General features: G+C 37.0%; 2 protein-coding genes across 2 annotated transcripts; one reads left to right on the plus strand and one right to left on the minus strand.

Moving 5' to 3' along the window:
* The first annotated feature begins 10 nt into the window (after window positions 1–10).
* Window positions 11–6684, plus strand: LOC145466255 (uncharacterized). The gene is made up of 5 exons (XM_081449977.1): window positions 11–112; window positions 1797–1973; window positions 3003–3106; window positions 4670–4810; window positions 5606–6684. Exons 2-5 carry the CDS (start codon window positions 1811–1813, stop codon window positions 5873–5875), a joined length of 678 nt encoding a protein of 225 aa, XP_081306103.1. The 5' UTR covers window positions 11–112; window positions 1797–1810; the 3' UTR covers window positions 5876–6684.
* A 1738-nt stretch (window positions 6685–8422) lies between these two features.
* LOC145466253 (WW domain-containing oxidoreductase-like) lies at window positions 8423–21597 on the minus strand. The gene is made up of 9 exons (XM_081449975.1): window positions 20667–21597; window positions 20241–20305; window positions 19622–19679; window positions 18999–19168; window positions 17370–17476; window positions 15932–16023; window positions 11709–11894; window positions 10690–10951; window positions 8423–9396 (listed from the first exon to the last, which is right to left on the minus strand). The coding sequence occupies exons 1-9, from the start codon at window positions 20789–20791 to the stop codon at window positions 9196–9198; spliced, it is 1266 nt and encodes a 421-aa protein (XP_081306101.1). The 5' UTR covers window positions 20792–21597; the 3' UTR covers window positions 8423–9195.
* Between the last annotated feature and the right edge of the window lie 52 nt (window positions 21598–21649).

The following is a 21649-nucleotide window of genomic DNA, read 5'->3' on the forward strand; positions in this document are numbered from 1 at the left end:
TGAACGCCTGTTTGGTTTGGCCTTTCATCAATTTCTAGCTCCGAGAAGCTGGACTTCCTTCTAATTGCACTTTGCTTTCAAATCACCGTTTCCAGACTGACTGGTTAATGAGGTAAGTGCTTATTTTGTCAGCAAGGTCTTGTATACTGTAATAGTAAGAGCACATGAAAATACACGCGAACTGTGGCGAACAGCCATGATTATTTTTGACAAGGCGCAGAATGAGAAATCGAATACTACCTGTTTCGCACCCACGTGGATCCACACACCGCCAATACACGAGAACTAGCAGAATACATGTAAACAGAACAGTGAAGGAAATCTGGTATGCCTGCCAACTCTTACGCCTTCGTTGGGCGTGAGTCTCGCGTCTGCGGGTAAAAGCTTCGATCTCACGTCCACGGGCCAATTTCTGACGCCCAGTTAAAACCATTTTGAGATCCTTTTTACTGATGCCTTTTCCCGAAAAAAGTGGCTGTTTTGAGGAGGGTTGTCTAACAGAGGCATAACTGAGCGAACATGTCGGTACGAAAAAATGCCCGGGAAAGATATTTAATAAGTGATACGTTGCAGCTAACGTTGGTTGATTGCAGTTCATAGCAATCAATGTGACAGGGGAAGGGGAGCATAAAATACGTTAAGTTGTGGTCTTTCCTTCCCTTTACTGGAAAACTGTGAACTTCGATCTGGCAATAGTTCATTAGGACTATGCTACTGTTATACTTTTAGGCATAATTTGTATGCTTTCACACCTCTGTTGGACAACCTTTCTCAAAGGTTTGCGGGGGGGGGGGGGGAGGGGGGGTTACTTCCTATACCGGCCTATACCCCAAAAGGGATACCTTTTCCAGGCTTCAGGTGTATAAAAGGGTAGGGATATTACAAGGTACATGAAAGTGTAGGGAAATCTGTCATTTAGGTATAATGTAAAAAGGAACTGAACTGGTAATGCTTGATGTTCTCCCGTTGTTTTGTTCATTGACTTCATTCCAAGGATTTAGAAAAGGGATGCACTGTTCTTAAGTAGGTACATAAAAGGGGTACTTTTTTTTCTTTTAAAGGTATTTGAAAGGGGTACCTTTTCTGTCAGAGTGGTCTAAAAAAGGGTACTGTACAAAACTTTGTAGAGTACCCCCCTCCCTGATCTCAAACAAACTCTATGTTAATGAGACAAACCAATGCAACAGAGCAGAAGTCAATGTGAATGAAGATACTTTTCCCCAAATTCAATGGTGACAACATTATTTCTGTTTGGAGTAACACATCCTGGGTCTGGGACTACAAAGTGATCAGACATATTCAATGTCTTTGGAAATCTTTGTAACGTTCTAACCTGGATATTTTAGGATGTCCACTGATATGATCAGATCTTTTTGAAAATCCAGACACGGACCAGGATAACAATCTCCTGGGGGGAGGACTCCTATGTAAAAAGGACAGGGTTGCTTGTTGGAAATTTTGAATAGACCTCTACGAGGGATCAAGATCCTGTTTTGTGAGTGTGGCTTGGATTTTTTTTCACCCCTAAGAGGTAACAACAGATTAACTGACCCTGACTTTTTTTGCCTCAATACCCTAAAACGTTTGCAAAAGCTCTTGCTATGGACCTTTGACACTGAACACTCCAAGAGGTACCAAACCTTCTTTTTTAACCCTTGAAAGGTGCGATGAACACACCTGTTCTTTTCATATGGACAGGGTCTGGGTCTGGGCTTGGGCCAGTCGGAGTGTGTCCTTTGTGTTCCCCAGGTTCTAATCTCTTTTCACCCAAGTTTACTATTGTCCGTAATACACAGGGCCTAAGAAAACTATGGCTGCCAGTAAACGCTATATTCATCCAGGAGCCAGACCGAAGGAAACAACAGGTGGACCCAGAAAAATCTCAGAAGATTCGCAAAGATCTCTAGACGATTTAGTCCAAGATCTAGGGGGTGATGTTTTTACAGTAGAATTGAGATCAGAAAACCGTTATAGTAAGTGTAAAGTGTGCATACAAATAAATTACAGAAACTCAATTTAATTTTTTTAGTGGTTATCGAAAGACCATCAGGTGGTGTCATTTTAACTTGTCACCCTGACACTCTATACATTTTCTGTAAGTTGCATCTTTCTTCTTGTAACTTGACCTAATCATTGTTTAGGGCCTTGATTTTAACATCAGTTGATAGTCAATAATTATCATGTAACAAAAATCACTGGAAAACAATAGACCTAGCCACTTTAAAGACTTTGATGGAGATATTTCAATCAAATCTGCCCTATAAAGAAACAGCTTGTTAACAATGACAATGACAATGACAATGACAATGACAATGACAACAATAACAATATTGGTAATAACAACAACAACAGCAATAATTATAATAACAATAATGATAATAATAATAATAATAATAATAATGTTAATAATAGAGCAGTTTTCAATTGAGTATCATAAAACCAAAGCCAAACCTGTCCAATTATTTACCAAGTGGGTATCCAATTACAGGTATCCAGTTATGGAAAGTTCAAATGGATACCTGTAATTGGAAACCACGCGATTGCCTGCCGATTATGTGTCAAATAGGTGCAAGGAGAACTAATCAAGATTGAAAATTTTGTTATAGTTGTGATAATAATAATAATAGTACTAGTACTAGTACTAGTACTAGTACTAGTACTAGTACTAGTACTAGTACTAGTACTAGTACTAGTACTAGTACTAGTACTAGTAATAGTAATAGTAATAGTAATAGTAATAGTAATAGTAATAGTAATAGTAATAGTAATAGTAATAGTAATAGTAATAGTAATAGTAATAGTAATAGTAATAGTAATAGTAATAGTAATAGTAATAGTAATAGTAATAGTAATAGTAATAGTAATAGTAATAGTAATAGTAATAGTAATAGTAATAGTAATAGTAATAGTAATAGTAATAGTAATAGTAATAGTAATAGTAATAGTAATAATATTAATTGTAATATTTTTGTTACCCTGATAACATTGCAATTGGTTTCCAGGCAGTCTTCCATTCACAGAAGTAACTGATAAGGAGAATAGTGACTCAAGCATTCGACAGTTTGAATTTCAGTTTACCTATAAAAATCTGAGGCAACTTATGCTGGTAAGTTGAAAAACAAGAGTTTGTGTAAAATCCTATCAATGTAATTTAGCCTAGTAAAAAAGAACGTCTTTTCATGTGCTCAATTTATTATGAGGGAGAGCGATCTCAAATATTTGCCCTGAAAATGCCAGATTGATGAGACAGCTCTGCAGAGGTCTATCTACTGTCTCTCTGATCTGTTGTTGCTCACTTCTCATATGTATTCTAACTAACAACTAATCAAGTCCCACTGCATGGTCAAATCTCTGTGGAGCTATGTCATTTGATTGGATAAGATTTTTTTGATTGAATCTCTGATGTCTCTTTTGCAGTGGGTGAATTTGTGCACTCAATATATAGGCTAGGTAAAACCCTTTTTTCAGTACTAACAAGTCAATTTGGCACATTGTCAATGACAATGCAGCATACAGCTGTTTCGACAAGGTTGCCCCACAAAAGTATAAAAGCATACCCAACAATGCGGATTGGTATTATGGGCAGTAAGAGTTTGACATTGCTTGATTGAGGTTCACGGTGATTCAGCAAGAAGGAAGAAGAAAGCATAGATACACATGTTCGTGCTGTTTCCTTCCACCACGCTGAAACACCTTGTGGTTCAGTCAAGCAACCATAAAGCCACCATAACCTAGAATAACTTTTGACGCTTTTCCTCATTTGTAAGATGACCTTTCTCAAAACTTTGCATTCCTCAAGGCCAAAATGATAATAGCACTGCAGTTAATTGAATTTTATTAGTATATTTAATTTACTTGTTTAATAATATTTAATTTACAATACTTAATTTCCTTGTTTGTTTGTTTGTTTGTTTGTTTGTTTGTTAGCCAAGGTTACTTATTTTTTAGGGAAATATAAAACTCCTTTTGGACCCTTTCAATCCTGGTTGTCGACATGCAAATTCCCCTTGCCAGAGTGCATAAATATGTAGTTACAATTCCCAAAGGAATGATCCCCCACGTATATGCACCTGCCCTTGAAAGTAGCAACCCCCAATGGGAACAAAAAATTTCACTGTTGTTAGCATATCATGAAGTAGCAATCCTCCGTAGGAAAAAAGATGGCGACTGATACATTTACCCATAGTTCTTAGCGCACGAAAACCTTAACAACGTTCATAAAAACATGCAGAAATGTTATAAAATCTTCACCCCTAGGCTACTTAATATCCTTTGTACAGGGACAAATATTGCAATTATAAGGCTTTCTTTGTGCCTTTTGGGCTGTGTTAGGTTCGCGAGGCATTGTGGTAAAATGTACAGCCGCCATCTTTTTTCCCACGGTGGATTGTCCCACAGTCCCCCAGAAAGCAAAGGCCCAGCTCCATCTTGGAACTGTACTGTAGGAAAAGGCCACTAAAACCAGGCTTTAGAATCAGAACATTTATGACATTATATTATAATAGTCAATTGACATTTAAATGTTTTAATCACCAAAAGATGATATTTTTAACCTCCAAGTGATCATTCTATGTGTTCTTTCGACCTGCCTTTCTGTTGAACTGCTAGAGAAGAAATTAGATTGTGATCATGTTCAGGGTTTTAAGGGTTGACAACTTCTTTTTTTTAGTGGTTTCGGGGAATAGGTTGGAAGGATCAAGATGCTGTACTACGGTTTCCTACAAATCTTGAAAAACCACAGCGAAAACAAGTCCATGAAATTGCACAAAGCTTTGGCCTGGGAACCTCTAGTTCAGGCTTTGGAGAAACGGTATGAACCTTTTACATTTTAGTTATTTTTTAATACGAAGTGTAAAAAATTTATAGAGATTATGAAATCAATACTATCTAGAAATTATGTTGTTAAAATGTATAGGCAATCATTCAGTTTCTGTGAATTCCAGAGACATTAAATTAAGATGAAAAAAATTGGAACAAATTTGATGGTGGATGAAAATCATTAATTAAAATTGATTTTGTTCAACAGACTTGTGAACGCTTACTTGTTTTTCCTTTGTCTTGAAAACCAAATAGCTTTCTTGGTTAGCAAAATGAAGTGCAAATCTAGTGATTAAGCTATTGACATTATTTTTTTTGGTGAAATTATGCAACAGTAAATATGGAATTCTGACCACGCTTGAGGTCCAGATGGCTGGCTTTTTGACAAAATCGTTTTTTGCATGTTTATAAACCTAGATGCAGTCAAAATCTATAAATCTACAAGAAATTAAAGAATTATGATAGAATGACAGAGGCAATATCCAGTCCTCTTTGCTGAACAAGATTGGTCAATAAAGGACTTATTACTGACAGTATATGGCAAAAAGAACATCTTTTTCTTGCAGGACACATTGGGTAATCCTGATCCCCATTTTAACTGCCTGAGAAGCCAATCACAACACAGGATATGGTTCATCTTGCCAGCTCACAGAGCTACAATGTTGTATTCCCATGCTTACCAATACTATGTCTAAAAAGATTACCCACATGTCCCCCTAAATAATTACTGATTGTGTCCAAGTGGGATTATACTGTAATTATTGTCACCTAATAACATTTTTTCCAGCGTTATGTCAGTGTATACTCTGTGGAAAGGGCTACACTTGGTGTTGGAAAAGTAAACTTAACCAAATCAGAACAAGAAAAAGCCGATGATATCTGGAGACTTGTTAAACATCAAGGAGAAGATAAAAAATATGAAGGATTCAGCCGCAATGAAATCGAAGAGATGGTTCTTGTCAATAAACTTGATCCATTACTTAAAGACTTGTGGGACAAGCGAGAATCTTTACTGGTTGATGACATTGCAGAAAAGAGTAGAGTGTCTGATAAATGAAAGAGAAATTATTAGACTTGAAAAGGAAATATTATTGTCAAACTACATGGATGGGTTGTTGCTGGTTATTGTAGATGTCTCAGAGACCCAAAACCTGATTGCTTTCTCTGAAAGGTGGCTGTGGTGATACAAATAAAAACTGTGAAAAAACTACTGCATATCAGATATGGAATAAGAGAAAAAAGACTGATGGCCTACCAATGAAAAAAGTTTCTTTTCATGATAATAAGTTATCATAAATTGTTAATCAAGTTATATCTGCATGTAAGAAGCCAACATATCTGAAATAACTGCTTCAATTTTTTTTATTATCTGCTGGTGTGAGTAGTGTGTTATAAATCATGTACAGTACGAGACAACAAACTGCTGGAAAATGTTGCTCTTGAGTATTTTTTGCAAGTGTTTGACAGCAATTAATTATGTTTGAGAGAAACTTGTAATGTATATGTATTCCTTTACAAAACACCAAGGGGAGAAGAAAGGAAAAATCACTCAATTTGTTGCAATTATCAAAACATAATTTATTTTTTGCCCTTGTGATCATTGTGCCCACAGTGCTAGTTTCTGCTATTTCAGTATCTCTATAGAGTTGAAGCAATAACTATTTAGGACTTTAGTAGATACAATTTCACAGGGCATTTTTGAATTTACAATTTATTTTACCAGCTGAAGATTATTATTAAAACTGATGTTTCGTCCGGGAATATGTCAGTGTAGAAACAAATGACCAACAAGAGTTTACTACAAGATATTATAATAATAGATAGGACCCTGTGCACGCTCTGATTGGTCAAAAACCCATGTTTTATCAGAGTTTAAAACATAGAAAAAGTGTGTTTTATTGTTTTTTGCCACATTACCTCTATATGATAAAGCAAATAAAGAAGCCTAAGCCGTGTATTACACTGTGATAAAACACTCCAGACATTTGAGAACACACAAGAAATGTAGAAAACACTTGCCTGCGGCTCGTGTTTTCTACATTTCCCTTGTGTTCTCAAATGCCCGGCTTGTTTTATCACAATGTAATACATGGCTTAGGCTTCTTTATTTGTCAAATAAAAGTCATAGTACAAAATATCAAAATATAACATTCTTTACTTATTAAATAGTTTTCTTTAATACAATAAATAAAAGTGGATATTGTTTATATCCACCTTATTTAATAGGGTGTCAAATTTATGAAACGCATTTCTTTGTAAAACTATTGCTACATCATTATAAATAATTATTATTGCCCTCATTTCAAGGATGTTTCAACCACTGGGTACAGTGGAGCCTCGATTTAACGAAGTGCCAAGGGACTGGGGAACTAATGGTTGGTTATATTGAGGGTTTGTTACATTGAAAACCTTGATATAACAAATTCGCAGAAAAAGAACCAAAATGTTTGTTATTTTGAGGTATAGTTAATAATGTTTTTTTTTTTTAATGATGTCACATTGCACTACCCAGCATTTCTGGATCTGAGCTTTAATATCTGTATGAAGCTACAGTACACTGTACAGCTCTGTACAAAGCATTGGTACCAGAAAACTATACAGGTCAACAAAACTTTGATAATTTCAACATTATTGACTTTTACTACAAGAAGTCTTTGAAAATAAGGAAGTTAACATTTACTAAATATCATTCTGTAAATGTGTCAATAGTGTCAGTGTCTGCATTTATAATGAGCTGTTAACTGTGACCCTGATATATTGTCACAGAATTAAAGGATTTTCATCCTTGTTGGTCTATTTCGTATTTATCTCTTGCCACGTGTTGACATTTTTGTTATATCGGAGTATATTATTCATTTGGGCTTCCAGATTGTGTTTGTTATGACTTGGATTTTGTTATATTTTGAGGTTCTGTTCTGTACATTTTACTGTTATAACTTAAGCCAGGCTGAAGAATATTGTTCATTATAATCCATCAAATATTTTTGCTAGCACACGATTGGTCTAAACGCATCAAGTGACTCAATATTCCCCACTTAAAACTGGGGAATATCCAAGTATATTCCCCAATTTTGAAAAATGCATGTGGCAAAAAATATTTGAAGGATAATAAACACAATAGCCTCCATTTTGCTTCCGCAAAAATATGCTCAAATAGCAGATAATGTCCACAGACAAATACATGTATCTGACCATATTTTTCACGTCAAATGGAGGCTATTGTTTATTTATACTAAAGAATTCATTATTAGAGGTTCATTAAATTGAGGTTCCACTGTAGTTGAGTTTGAGAGAATAAAAAACACCTCTTGCATTTGAAGAGTGTAATATTGTTCAAAAGGTCTTATGTGCCTACCGGTTTAAAGAGATGAGATGAGAACGATGATGATGATGATGATAGTGAGTGTCAATAGCTTATGAATACAAAGTGTGATTTAGTTAGCCAATCGTTATTCGGAAGTCCATCAACGTCTGTATTGCAAGATACATTGATAAAATGCTTGTTTATGTCCTTGAAGGGAAAAAAAGGCTTACAGTGTATTACACTGATGTTTAGTAATTTACTCTTACTAGATCTCCGGGAGGCAGTGCGCCAGCATAAGCAAGCACTTTGAGTCTTTGAGTGCAATTTTGAACACTGATCTCTCACTTACAAGTTTTGCCTTAATGTACAAACCATTCTTAAATCTCTGCTTAAAGCAATAATGTAGTGGATGAAAATTTATGGCAGCGTGTATTTGACATTTGTGTAGGAGGTATGGTACAGCAATCTACGATTCCTGACTTCTGGAAATCAAATTAAGACATTTCTGTTAAAGCTATTCATTGTGCCACTGTGTTCTGGGGCGGTGTTAACTCTTCCATGGATTTTCACCACTAAAGAATGTCATGGGTATTGGGGAGCTTTAAGTACCTCAATGCAACTTGACAAAAAGTTATACAGTAAGTAACCTCCAAAAGACTAATGTCCCATATAGGAAGGCTGTTAATGCAGTCAACCTTTTCCCACCAAGGTCCAGGAACTTAGTGTAGAAAGCACAGTAGGTCTCAAGATTTTGCAATAGACAGATTAAGCTAAACGTAATGTTCTTGTATGTGTTTTTTTTTTTTTTTTTTTTTGAAGTACAAATTTATCTTTAAGCCCTGCTTCCAGCTGTGTAAACAGGCTCTGAAAAATTGTTTCCTGGGGCAACCTAATACGGATTATACTGCCAAGTCACCTCTGTTCTAGGAGGAGCTAATTCACTCATGCAGCAATACTCCCAGTGAAAGCTGCCACCAATTATTTGTGAATAAAATTTGCTTATTGAAAGTCACATAGTGCAAGACATTATAGACTTTTACATTAGCCATAAACTAAGGCTGCTGGACCATCAGTCACAAGTCCACAACTTCTGCTTCATTCAATGTAATCTGCTTGACAAGTCGTTCACTTAGTTTCCAAAGTTTAGCAGCTGTTTCTGGATTCTTAGCTTCCTCTGATGGCTTACATACACAGCAGTTGTTGAAGTAATGCCCTCCCACTTTATCAAGCTCTTTTGCCGTGGCACAGTATACAACAGTGGCTGCACCTTGTTCCTGGAGGAAAGAATGTAAGGTTGCCATATACCTTCAGATCACAGACAAAATTATTTTTATTAATTCCCTTTTGTGCTTTATGCAGTTATCTTGCAATACTTAAATGTCATACTGCAGCCTAGAAGAAAACTTTTGCATTGCTCTCTTGACTACCATTGAAGCCATTTGGGTGCTTGTGCTATGATTGACAAGGTCTTTTCTGCTCTAGATCCCGATATTGATTGGTTATATTTCACATGTGAAGAAAGCTATATGGGAAGGTCGTTAGATGTATCACTTTTTTCACAGGTGAAATATAGCAGATACAGAATTCTAATATTTGCAGTGTTTGTTATCAAAACTTCTCATTGATATATATAATGCATGAAGTTGCATGGGCACTAGGAAATGGGTGTATATACATATAAACAACTGAACATCCCCAAATTAGACTCTCCATAAACATGTCAAGATGTTAACCAGCTGGCCAACTGTGTACCAACACTCTTTTGACACGATACTGACAGATACTTAGAAATGTGAAAACATAATGAGCTCTTTTACTTTCAATATGATCTTCAACAGCTTTTAATTGAAGCAGTACATTTGGGCGACACAGAGCCAAGAGACAGCCCACAGAATTTTTGGGAAGCTGTACCACACTTTTACCAGTGAACGGGTCACCAGTGGGTGAGTTAATACATTATATGTTATTGAACTAGCATGTGGTCCATGTTGGAGAACTTATTTGGTTGAGCTCCTATTTTTACTTAAGAGGTTTGTGGACCAAGCCACAGGCAAGGACCATTAAATTTGCAAAATAAGAACAAGACCAATGTTCTCTAACATGGACCAAACGAGCTAGCTCAATAATAAAAGTGTTTATTATCATAATGACTCTTTTTAGTCTGCTGATAAATTGATGCATCTCCGTGATCCATGTTTCTCTGTAAACGTGTACTCCAAAGGTAGGCGTTTAAATATAACGTTTTTCATGTCGCTTTGAATTTGCTTTTGTGACATGACTGAAATTGTCCTTCAAACATGAAGCTACTGAACAAAAAACTTAATTTGTGCAATAAATTGAACTGTTGAAAAAGCAATTCCCTGAAATTAATTAATTTTGAGAGCGGTCATCTTAGCAGTCCATATTGCAAAATTCAGACCGCTTTGAGAATGAATCAGAATTTTCCTTTACATCATGGACCAGTTCAGCGATAAAATAAATATTCCACATTCCACATTCTCTTTATTATGAGAAGCTTCATAATGTGGCACTAAACAAAAAAAAATCATACACTTTGTTTGACTTACTGATGACTTGGCAAAAGGTCTTGCCATAAGAAAAAGCAGCCAATAGAACCAAGAATTCTTTGGCAAAGATGTGTAGATTAGGTTTCCAGGGTGAACAGCATTACATGTCACTCCCTTTGGTTTCAGACGACGATTCAGTTCCATGGAGAACAACAAGTTACAAAGTTTAGATTGATTGTATGCCACGATGGACCAGTATTTGTCTTTAGAAAGTGGGAGCTCTGATAGCGGTAACTTTTTGGAGTAGTTCAAGTCAGGAAATCTAATGGAAAAAAAAGAACAGATACAGGAAAAGCTAAGGAAGGTTATTGGTGTACATGCGCATGTAAGCTGTTAACTGTTCCCGCATTGCTGATACTGGCAACACTGAAAATACTTCCAGGATCTTCAAGGGTCTTTAAAGACCCTTAACAAAGTTGTTTAAGGGCCTTTATTTATAATTATTCCTAGAGATCAAAATCATCATGGTTCCTGCATGATACTGCACAAAATTATATTTATTTAATTTAACTTTTAGTATCTTGCAACAATCCTCATTTACAGTACATAGGGATCCTCAAAGATCTTGTGAGATCCTACAAGCTTACACTGTATTCTAAGATTCAGGTAAAATCCTCAGTGAAGCCTTGAGGATCTTTTAAACAATCCTCACAAAGATCCTACTATTAAGGATCTTTCAAAGATGTTTAACCTGAGATTCTTAAAGATCTTGCAAGGTTTTTCACTGCCTGGGATAGAATGTACACCTTGACATGTATATATACTGGCAATTTTACCTCTGGCAAAATTATTTGGGGATGAGTGTATCTTTCTCCATCAATATTAGCCAATTTTCACAGAGTTGCCTTTACATGATGAAGTCACCTTGTCCAAAATGACCAATTTTGCCTTCACAAGGCAAATACATGACTGTATGTAACACTAACCTAGAAGCCTAGTTGCAGCTGCATTCATTTTATCTTGAAAGTTTACCAGACTTCAGAATTCTTATGCGATAAACATCAGGGTCATATACACACCTGTGAGATTCAGACGACAGAACTACAACTCTGGCAGGAGATGATGAGCAGAGAATACCCTCTAGCAACTTCACCAGGTAGAAATGGCCAAGGTGATTGACACCAAAGGTGCTCTCAATTCCATCTTCCGTCTTTGTCCAGGCCAAACCAAACACTGCAGCATTACAGATCAGGATATGAAGGGGCCTGTTGAAAAGAGATTAAGACAATCATGACTCCAATTTGAAGCTGAAAGGTTATTGCAGAGTGCATTCAATGTTGATCCCCACAGTGGTTAGCTGAGGGGAGGTGCTGGGGAGGTGTGCATGATCCCAGACCCACGCATCTGATCACCCATACATGAAACGAATTTTGCGCTGGTATTCCAGTATTTAGTTATGCTCAAATACTTTTATGCCCACTGTCGCACCTACTCGCTTGTTCTAATTATGCATAACTTGGGATTGGTTAGTCTCTCGTACATGTATTTACACCTTCTTTGATCACTGAATATTCACTCACGCTGGTGATACACGCAGTTTATACTTCATAATTTCACAATTTTCTCATAAATTATTTGGATCAACTTGCAAATACTATCATATTTCTTGTTTGCTTGATTATTTACTGGAATTGAAGGGTTAAATAATTTACGTTCGGTTGAGCAAAGCAAATTAGAACGTAACACCTTTTCTAAGAGGTTGCTATTTAATCCTGTAATTTGATTGGTTGCATTATGCATACTGAGAGATGTTTATGAAAAATCAGTATCCAACACTCCCAGGTCAGCACACGTAATGCAATTCTGTAACTTAAGACATACAGTTAACTACAGAGAGTTCCCAGAAAAGTACAAAAGGGAAAACATGTTTATACTATAAATTATAACCTGTGAGCAGGTTCTCGTGCGCTGCAGTATGAGCAAAGGCAAAGCTGTGAGAGGTGAGTCGGGGAGAGAAGCGAGCCAGAGAAAATTAAAGCCTGCACAATCCAAATACAGCTGTACAGCCCCTCCAAAGGTGTCAAGAAATTGACAACTTGCTAGCTTAATGTGTCAAATTATTAGCAATAGGAATCACGGAAAACATCAACAAACATGACAGAAAATTGCGTGTGGAGGCTTTTAGTTAATGTCACATCTATGGCTTTTTGCTATGGATGGTGGATTAATGCAGAGGAAAGTTGCAATCAAAGCAATACGTTAATGGGCCAAAGAGGCAAACAGGCAGAGATGATTGACCTCCACCAAAACTGAACTTTTGTCTTGACTCTTTCACCCTTAAGGTCATTCCGCTGAAATAGAACCTACACTGAGATTTTTGTGAAACTTTGCCTATCGATTGTTTGTATTATAGGAACTTAAATTTTGAAATAAAAATGAGGGGACATACATACATACATCGCAAACAAGCGTTTTCGCCGGAAATAAAAGTTTACCTCTTGATTGACAGCCCTATAGTGTGTATGCAATTAACCGAGACGATTTTTGCAGGAATTACCTGAACGGATGTCACGAATTGACTACTCAGTTGATCAGCATTGTTGCTCTGACTACCATGTATGTATGTATGTATGTCCCCATGTTCGTTTAGGAGCAAAAGCACCTTGTTTATATCCATATAAATCCTTATAATAGCACCATGATTGTAGTCATGATTGCTTGCTAAATTCATGTTTCCGACGATTGCTTTTTGTTGTACACTGAGAATTGGTCCATATTTAGTTTACACAGAGAAATTTATTGCTCAATTCAAAACAACAGAAAAAAATGATAGGTCACCATACTCGTTTGCGAGAAAATGACAATTTACCTCTATGGCAAGGTCCAGCCCCAAAGAAAAAGCCGCCATGTTTTATTGCACACGTGCTAATCATGTGTGAAATTATGCGCAGCAGGGATGCGCAATGCAATACTGGGGAATGACCTTATACCTTCAGGTCGGCAATTTTCTTCAAGTTTGGATTTTTGGCTCAAAGTAGTCATCGAAGAATAATCTTTAATCTCGGAAAAAAAATTTGAAAAAGACTCAATATTGGCGGAGAAATGGTGGTTTTACGTTTTCGCCGGAAATAAAAGTTTACCTCTTGATTGACAGCCCTATAGTGTGTATGCAATTAACCAAGACGATTTTCGCAGGAATTACCTGAACCGATGTCACGAATTGACTACTCAGTTGATCAGCATTGTTGCTCTGACTACCAAGCATTTTTGGTAGCATAGACCACGTTAAAAACATGGACCAGTTTCGCAAAAGCGATAACAGTGAAGAACGAATGAAATACATCAATGAGTGAAAAAGCGAAAGTTCACCACACAGATGAAGCTATAGCTATCGTATGAGGCGGGCCAAAAATTTGAGGTAAGAGATATCGATGAATCGTTGGACTCATAGAGACCCATTGACAGAAATATTATCCATGTACAGTTGCTCCGCCGCACATTCCTTTTTTTGTCTTCCCCATTTTGCCAGAGTGACCAGCTTCAAGAAAAACTGAGCTACAGAAAAATTATCTTTCCGCCTTCCATGCCTTGAGCGCATTGCAAAACACAAGGGTTTTTTGGAGATTTGCACGTAAATTTCACCAGGAGGTTAACAGTAGTAAACTTTCCCTGCACTGATTGGCTCAGTTATCTGAGAACCCAGTTAAAGGTGCTTGTGGGTGGAGTTTGTTTGCGAAGAAGGTTTTTCGTACTGCTGTTTTCTCGAATAAATTTTTTCGCTTGAAGCAGACGCTTTAAAGAGTTATAACTCAAAGGGAATTTGTTCAATTGCCTTCAAATTTGGACAGTAGCTAGTTTAACATATACACTACAAAAACATGTCTGCGAATTGTTTATTTCGAAAAATTTTTTCTTCGAGAGTGATTTTTGTACTATCACTCCATATTTTTTCAATCCGATTTCGAGAATGTTCTATAATTTTTTACTGGGATTGAATATGGCAAAATGCAGACAGGTTTTTTTAGCGCTTTGGGCCCTGAAACAGAGTAAAAAATTACATTGGTGAGAAACAAAATTCACTTTGACTTGTAGCTTTCATAAGGTGATTCGGGTGCTCGCATTTAATGGTCGTGAAAAATTCAACAATTCATTAAATTTTAAAATTCTTGGTATGGTTTGATAGCCAGCTCTATAAGGTATGGGTCGCACTTGGGAAATCTTTGCCAGAATTTGTTTACTTTGCGGTGGAAATCTGTCATCGCAGGCCTTTGTCTAGTGCGACCGCACGTTTTCTGCTTTGGCAAAAACTTTGCGAATCAGCAAAACATCAAAGACGCCGTAGTGCTTGGGTGGGGCAGGCAGATTTTTGAAAAGTCGAGCCAAACAATGGGAATCACCGCGGTAACTGTCAACGCTTGTCAGCATAACACGAAAAACGATACATGCGGGAAGTCCAGTTCTAGTTCGCGGTCTTTCATTATGAACGGACTTGACTATTATTATAATCCCACACAATTTCAAGGTTTTCAAGGTTCTTACAGCGATAGCATGGAATACCCACAGTATGCTCCTGTCTACTATGATATGACTGGAAGGGGAATGCAATGGAGCACTTCACATGTGAGCATTGCGCAGGAAAACACTCTACCAGCCAGGTCCATGTAAGCAAGCGCTTCACAAGCGTCGTCATCTTCATCTTCCAAATAGTCTCCTGATCCTGAACCCACAGATACTGGAAAACGATCTTATGAAAGATGGTTAGATGACGAAAAAAAATGCTATCAACCTGTGGGCCGAGAATTTCGATCGCATCAAAAGCAGTCAAGCCAACAAAGCTTGGGATGACATCGCCAAGCAAATAAATTTGAAATCTGGTACTGACAATTATCTCCCACTAGTGCGACATTCCGTTTCTGTCTAAAAGTTTTCCTTTCTGGTTGCAATTTCAAATTTTTGTGGTTTTTTAGCCAGCAAAGATGAAAATTTTTCCCAAGTGCGACCCACACCTAAGTTTTAATTTGATGTAGGGGTTTAGGTATCTACCACTTAAACTGCACTTGCTACATCGCTTGCACACGAGACACCCCTGAAGGTATACGGTAACCTTTTAATAATAATAATAATAATAATAATAATAATAATTGTCACGGCTAATCGCCGTTGCAAAGTACAGCAACGACGCAGCTCAACAAGGTCAAACCGAAAGCATACATTGGCGCCTCTGGCAGCCGCTATACGGTCCATGTAATGTGAATGATGACTGCTGTAATACTAGAGGGAACAGCTCTATTAAAACACTTACAGCTTCCTCCTTCTGTACTCTTCTGTAAAGCTTCTTATACTTGAAAATGATGCTAAGTCCAGCAACATGGTTTCAACAAAAGCCTCAGGAGTCTTCAGTGCATCAAGAATTGAGAGAGGATTTATTTTTAATAGTTTGTATTTATTAATACAGTTTAATAAATATATAAACAATTATCACTTACATCTTATTACTTTCAATATATTTTAGTTTGCTTAGAAAAGCACTAGTGAGACCTCATCTGGAATATGCAAGCCCGGTGTGGGATCCCTGGATTGACAAGCATATAAAGCAAATAGAAGATGTCCAACGGCGAGCTGCTCGATTCGTGAAGAACTGTTGGCAGCGAACACCTGGAACTGTTTCCAATTTACTTAACGATTTGGAATGGCCCTCTCTTCAAAACAGAAGGAAATCTGCTCACCTCACATTACTTCATAAAGCTATTCATGGTGAATCAGGATTAGAAATCCCATGCTATATCAAAAGGCGTACTTGTCAACTTCGATCTTTTCACAAAGACAAGTTCATCGAACTAACTCCGAACACAGAAAGCTATAGGAACTCATTTTATTGTAGAACTATTAGAGAATGGAATGCCTTACCTAACGATGTTTTAGATATTGAAAAAAGTCAATTATTCAAGAATGCTCTTAGATTAGAATGATGACATTTTAATTAGGTTCTAATTTTTTTTATCTTAATTGACTTTTCTTAGTAATCCTTTTAAATTATGTACATATTTTATTATATATTTTTAAGGTTTTTTTTTTTTTTACCCCTCACCCCCCAACCTGCTTTTTATTTTAATTTTTTTTTAATGTCTTGTAGTGATGGGAGCATGCCTCCCTTTGCAAGACCCCCATAAGGTAGATGTAGAAAATACAATCAAATCACTCATCTTGAGAAAAGATACACATACATAGAGAACAATTTCTAGTAGCTGTTAACGGAGAGGCATGGACAGGAAACAAAATAGAGGAAATTGCAGTTCAATTTTTGGGGGTAGGGGGGTGGGGCTGGAGGCACATAGATGGGGAAGTAATGGAGGGTTAAATGCTTCTCAAACTCCACTAATTTTTGTTGTAATGAGATCAAACTGAACATTATAGTACCACTAGAATTCAATGGGATTATCCCACTTGTCATGATGAAGTGATAAACATTGATATTCATTGATCTCTCCTGGACCTGGTAACATGTTTGAAAAGCTAATTATCCCTAAATTACCCTCATTCACCACATCAAGGCTGTTTTTTCCACTTATCATTTTGAACTATTCAGTTTGACATCACCCAGACTCAAAAATGTTAATAACGTAAAGTTTAATAATTGGTTCTAATAGTAAATTATCCTTAGTCTGTGTCCAACACATGGTTAACAGAAGGGAGAAATTATTAATTGCAAGTGGTACTATTGGTACTATTTTCAGACAGACCTGCACTGCTCTGATTGTAGCAGCTGCCTTGTTTGCTTTGTTCATGTCCCTGCAAGCTAAGATCACATGTGCTCCATGCAGTGCTAAGGCCTTAGCTGTCTCAAAACCTATTAAAAATAATATTACGGTTGTATGTGAGTCAGAGTAAACTACACTGTACTTCCCTTACATTCCTACCATATCTTATGTCTGAGTTGGTTGTGTTTCTGTCAGCATATATTTTTCCAAGTTTGATTACATGAAACTTGTAAAATGAATCCGTGGTGCTGACCTTGATCAATTGTCAGTCTACTTTTAATTGATACAAAACCGATTAGGCCCTCTGATAGGGTGCAATAAAAAAACAGATATTATGCAAAATTTTGCGATAAGAACGGCCGGCTGGCTGCTATTACGTGATAAATTATGTAAACTATGCAATTTTTTCCTGAGCTATTTTAAGCACAATTTACTAGGTTTCATGAGACGAGAAGCACTTTTGGGCTGCTCCAAAGACAAATTGAACATAAAGGAACACAAATTAAACATCTCTGCATTATTCAAATTGCAATCAAAAAGACTCAATACAAGGAGCTTGCCCACCAGGGACTTCTGAAGATGATCAATCACAATGTTGCATCTTCAGTTTATTATCTACGTGGAAGCAAGGGAAGTTTTCTTGCTCTTTCTTTCGCAGTTAAATTTCGCAGAAGGTGTGATTTACTCTTTTCAGTCCAAGAAAAAGCAGACCTTTTTACTACAAACTTATCCACAAGGGATGTATATTTCAAATTCTACGAAAGAAGCAACATTTTGCTGTTGAAATAAACATCCCTTGGATCTTATGTTGTCAATTCTGATTAGCACAAGCAAAGGAAGGGATTGTTTGCATTGCACCAATGGGCAATTCTTTGACTCAAATTGGAAACTAGTGCCAGTCCCCAGATCTCTCGGCTTTGGGCAAGCTATAAACTATGATGTACATGTACTAACATGAAAGTTATTTTTTTAATTTACTAGCCCCTTAAAAATTTCTTACTTTCGCAGGGTTCTCATTTATTTAGGGAGTATGGGGCTTGTTTCATGAAGTAGACAACTGACACCAATTCAAGTGTTGAAAGGACCAGCCTCTAGGGAGGTCTGGGTCCATACTCCCCCAAAAAATGTTGAAATTGAGAGGCTCTGAAATACTATTTTACACACCCTCTCTGAGATATTTCCTTAAAAAAAACATCAGTTTTGGAAAAGGTCAAAATGCCAAGAATATTAAGTGTTACAAAGACTTTTTTCGATTTTCATCCCATAGTTCTTGTTTAATTCAAAACATACCCCACTCTAGCTACATGTAATTTATTATTTCACAAACAGGTGGCTAAAAATGAAGAAACCAATTTTTTAGCTCGCAGCCAGCACTTAATGAGAACCCTGCTTTCTTACTAAAAATTCCTTACATTATTAGTTTATTAAGGTGATTCGGACCACTGACCATAAATTGTATTGCACATTCATTCTAAAGAACAGAATCCACTAGCCTGTCTACAAAGTTGACTATCCCCAGGCTACCTTTGTATATCAACACTGTATTATTTAGGGGGTCTGGCATGACTTTCAATGTAGTCAATAATATTTATTAGGAAAGGAGTGACTGACCTATACCACTGTTTGCTCCAGTCACCATGGCAACTTTCCCAGTGAGGTCTTCTCCATTTAATACGTGCATGGCAGTGGAGTGACCATCTAGTCTCTTTTCATGTTCTTTGTTTTTTGTGAAGTTAAGTGCCAATCTTGGGTCAACATATGTTGTAAGTCTGTTCATAGAACTGTTAATGAAAACCAATCATGATTCTATCATAAGCAGAGGTAAGGTTAAGTCTGTATATACGAGCTAAGTGGCCCATCAGGCCGGTGCTTATCCTGGTTTCAGTAGCATGAAGCGACTAGGAGTGTTTCTAGCTACTCCCCCTAGATGGGATGCTTGTCCATGGCAGGGTTACCCCCAACATTTAGTTCACTGGTACCCATTCATACACCTGGGTGGAGTGAAGCACTGTGAGACTTAAGTGTCTTGCCAAGAACACAACACAATGTCTCTGGCCAGGGCTTCCACTTGCACCCAGACCACTTGATCTGGAGGCAAGTGCACTAACCATGAGGCCACCATGTCAGACAAATCTTAATCTTAATCTTAGTCTTAGTTTATTACCAACATCTTCAAATTTTAAAAGTTATTAACTCTTTATTCCTCAATATTAAAAAAAGTGACTTGTACTTACTCAAAAAAGAAAACATTCCCCTTACTATCGAACAGTTTTTGCCAGCCAGGTGGAAGTTCTAAAAAAAAATTACATAAATTATATGTTGTGGCTTAAATCTTACTTTCAACAAAATTTTTCAATCCAATTGATTTTTATTTTCCATTGTCTCAAGTTCATTTATCACAATCTGAAATAAAAGGCATGAAAAATGAAACTGGTTTGAAAAATTTTAAAAACCAAAAACAAATTTAAATCACAACATCTACTTTATAGTAAATGAAAGGTACAACCTGAAATGTAATACCTCACCAAACCTCGCATAGCAAATTAAAAGTATATCAGATTTTAGAAAAGGGAGTAGTATCTACCATAAGAAGGACATTAATATTTTGATGCTGTCCAGCATTTTTGGGGGTTTGGTAAATGGTCAAAGTGAGACTTTGTGAGAAGGTGAGACTAACGTTTGTTTTCGTTTTTCTTTGTTGATTAAACTAATATGTTTCAAACCATTTTTGACAGCCAATTTGGATCCTGTCTAGGTTAATTAATGTGTCTGTGCAAGAGGAGAATTTAAGTTTGTGATTTTAATCAGAGCATTCATTTTCTAACATACTGATTCAAATGGAATTAAGCTTACCGCCACAAACTTTGTATCTTTTTCCTGAGTTTGGATGTTCCCACTGGGTAGATTTTGTCAAGTGGCTGTAAAGTGATTTCTTTTGATTAATTCAAGCTTAGGTACAAAAGCTGGGTCCTATTCATGCATAGTTAGTAACTATGATTCATGCAAACTTAATAAGTTCAATTCAAAATTTAATTTGAGTAATCTTCATTCAAACAATACATGTAGTCTGTGTGGATGAATTATATCGCTTAATTTACTGAAATAACACTCAACAACAGAACTGAAAATTTTAACCAAAAAAAAGCAACGAAAATTTCTATAAACGTCAGAAAACCTGGACAACTTTGGCGCGCTCCAGTAATATGCCGGGAATATGTAAGCTTACTTTGAAACCAAAACTTTAATAACCATTAATTATGTGACAAGAAAGAGTCTTACTTTGCATAATAGATCCGTCCATCATCCATTGTTCTAATTTCCCATCCTGGTGGTAAAAAATGCTCCTCCGAATTTGTAAACTCACTAGTTTCTTCAAACACCATTCCATCATCGTCCGCCGCCATGTTGTTAATTTCACCGAGAAGGGACTGGAGCGAGAATACTAATAGAGGGGTGTAAAAGTGGTGTGGAGCTTTCAGATCCCCCGGCCCCAAGGAATTAGTTGTCTTTGCAAAGCATGGCCAAAACAGAAACAAAGGAAAGAAAGGAAAAGAAAATGGCGAAAGGAAAAAAGAGCACCTACGTACATGTATCTCTCTCTTGTAAGAATATCGAAGCCCAGAGAAATTTTACGACTTCATCTTTGGCTATTTCTTTTCCCAGATCAAGTGGGCAGGGGTCGAGCCCTAGCTGGGGACATTGTGTTGTGTTCTTGGGTAATACACTTTACTCTCACAGTGCCTCTCTCCACCCAGGTGAATAAATGGGTACCAGTGAACTTAATGCTGGGGGTAACCCTGCGATGGACTAGGGGGGAGTAGAAATACTCCTAGTCACTCCATGCTACAGAAACTGGGATAAGCTCCGGCCTGATGGGCCACTTGGCTTGTATGCAGACTTAACCTTCCCCTCCCCCCTTTCAAAACAACAACAACAACAACAATAACAACAACAACAACAACAATAACAACAACAACAACATTTTCTTAATTTAAGAAGCCCTTTAATGCATCACTAGCATCCCACTGTAGTTTATCACAGTTGGGTCGTTGCCCTCCACCCATTTCACCAAGATTTAATAATTTCATAATCCTCTGTTTATGTAGTAGATGACTGGAAAAAAAGGTAAGGAGGGTGGGGGTAAAGAAAGGTACAGAGAGACAGAGGAAAGGTGAGGAAAGGAACAAAGGTGATGCAGACAACATTTCCCTGGCTTTCTGTGGCCCAAATAAAAACAGGGAAAGATTTGGACTTCTCACTGT

Source organism: Orbicella franksi, chromosome 13 (assembly GCF_964199315.1).
Source record: "Orbicella franksi chromosome 13, jaOrbFran1.1, whole genome shotgun sequence".
Classification (NCBI taxonomy): Eukaryota; Metazoa; Cnidaria; class Anthozoa; order Scleractinia; family Merulinidae; genus Orbicella; species Orbicella franksi.

Bases quoted from the DNA above. Each gene is read 5' to 3' on its own strand.
- LOC145466255 (XM_081449977.1), top strand. From the start codon at position 1,811: ATGGCTGCCAGTAAACGCTATATTCATCCAGGAGCCAGACCGAAGGAA. The intron at 1,974-3,002 runs GTAAGTGTAAAG...ATTGGTTTCCAG, and splicing joins GAGATCAGAAAACCGTTATA to GCAGTCTTCCATTCACAGAA. The intron at 4,811-5,605 runs GTATGAACCTTT...CATTTTTTCCAG, and splicing joins GTTCAGGCTTTGGAGAAACG to CGTTATGTCAGTGTATACTC.
- LOC145466253 (XM_081449975.1), bottom strand. From the start codon at position 20,791: ATGGCGGCGGACGATGATGGAATGGTGTTTGAAGAAACTAGTGAGTTT. The intron at 19,169-19,621 runs GTAAGTACAAGT...TTTCATTAACAG, and splicing joins GGGAATGTTTTCTTTTTTGA to TTCTATGAACAGACTTACAA. The intron at 9,397-10,689 runs GTAAGTCAAACA...TCTTTCCTCCAG, and splicing joins GACCTTTTGCCAAGTCATCA to GAACAAGGTGCAGCCACTGT.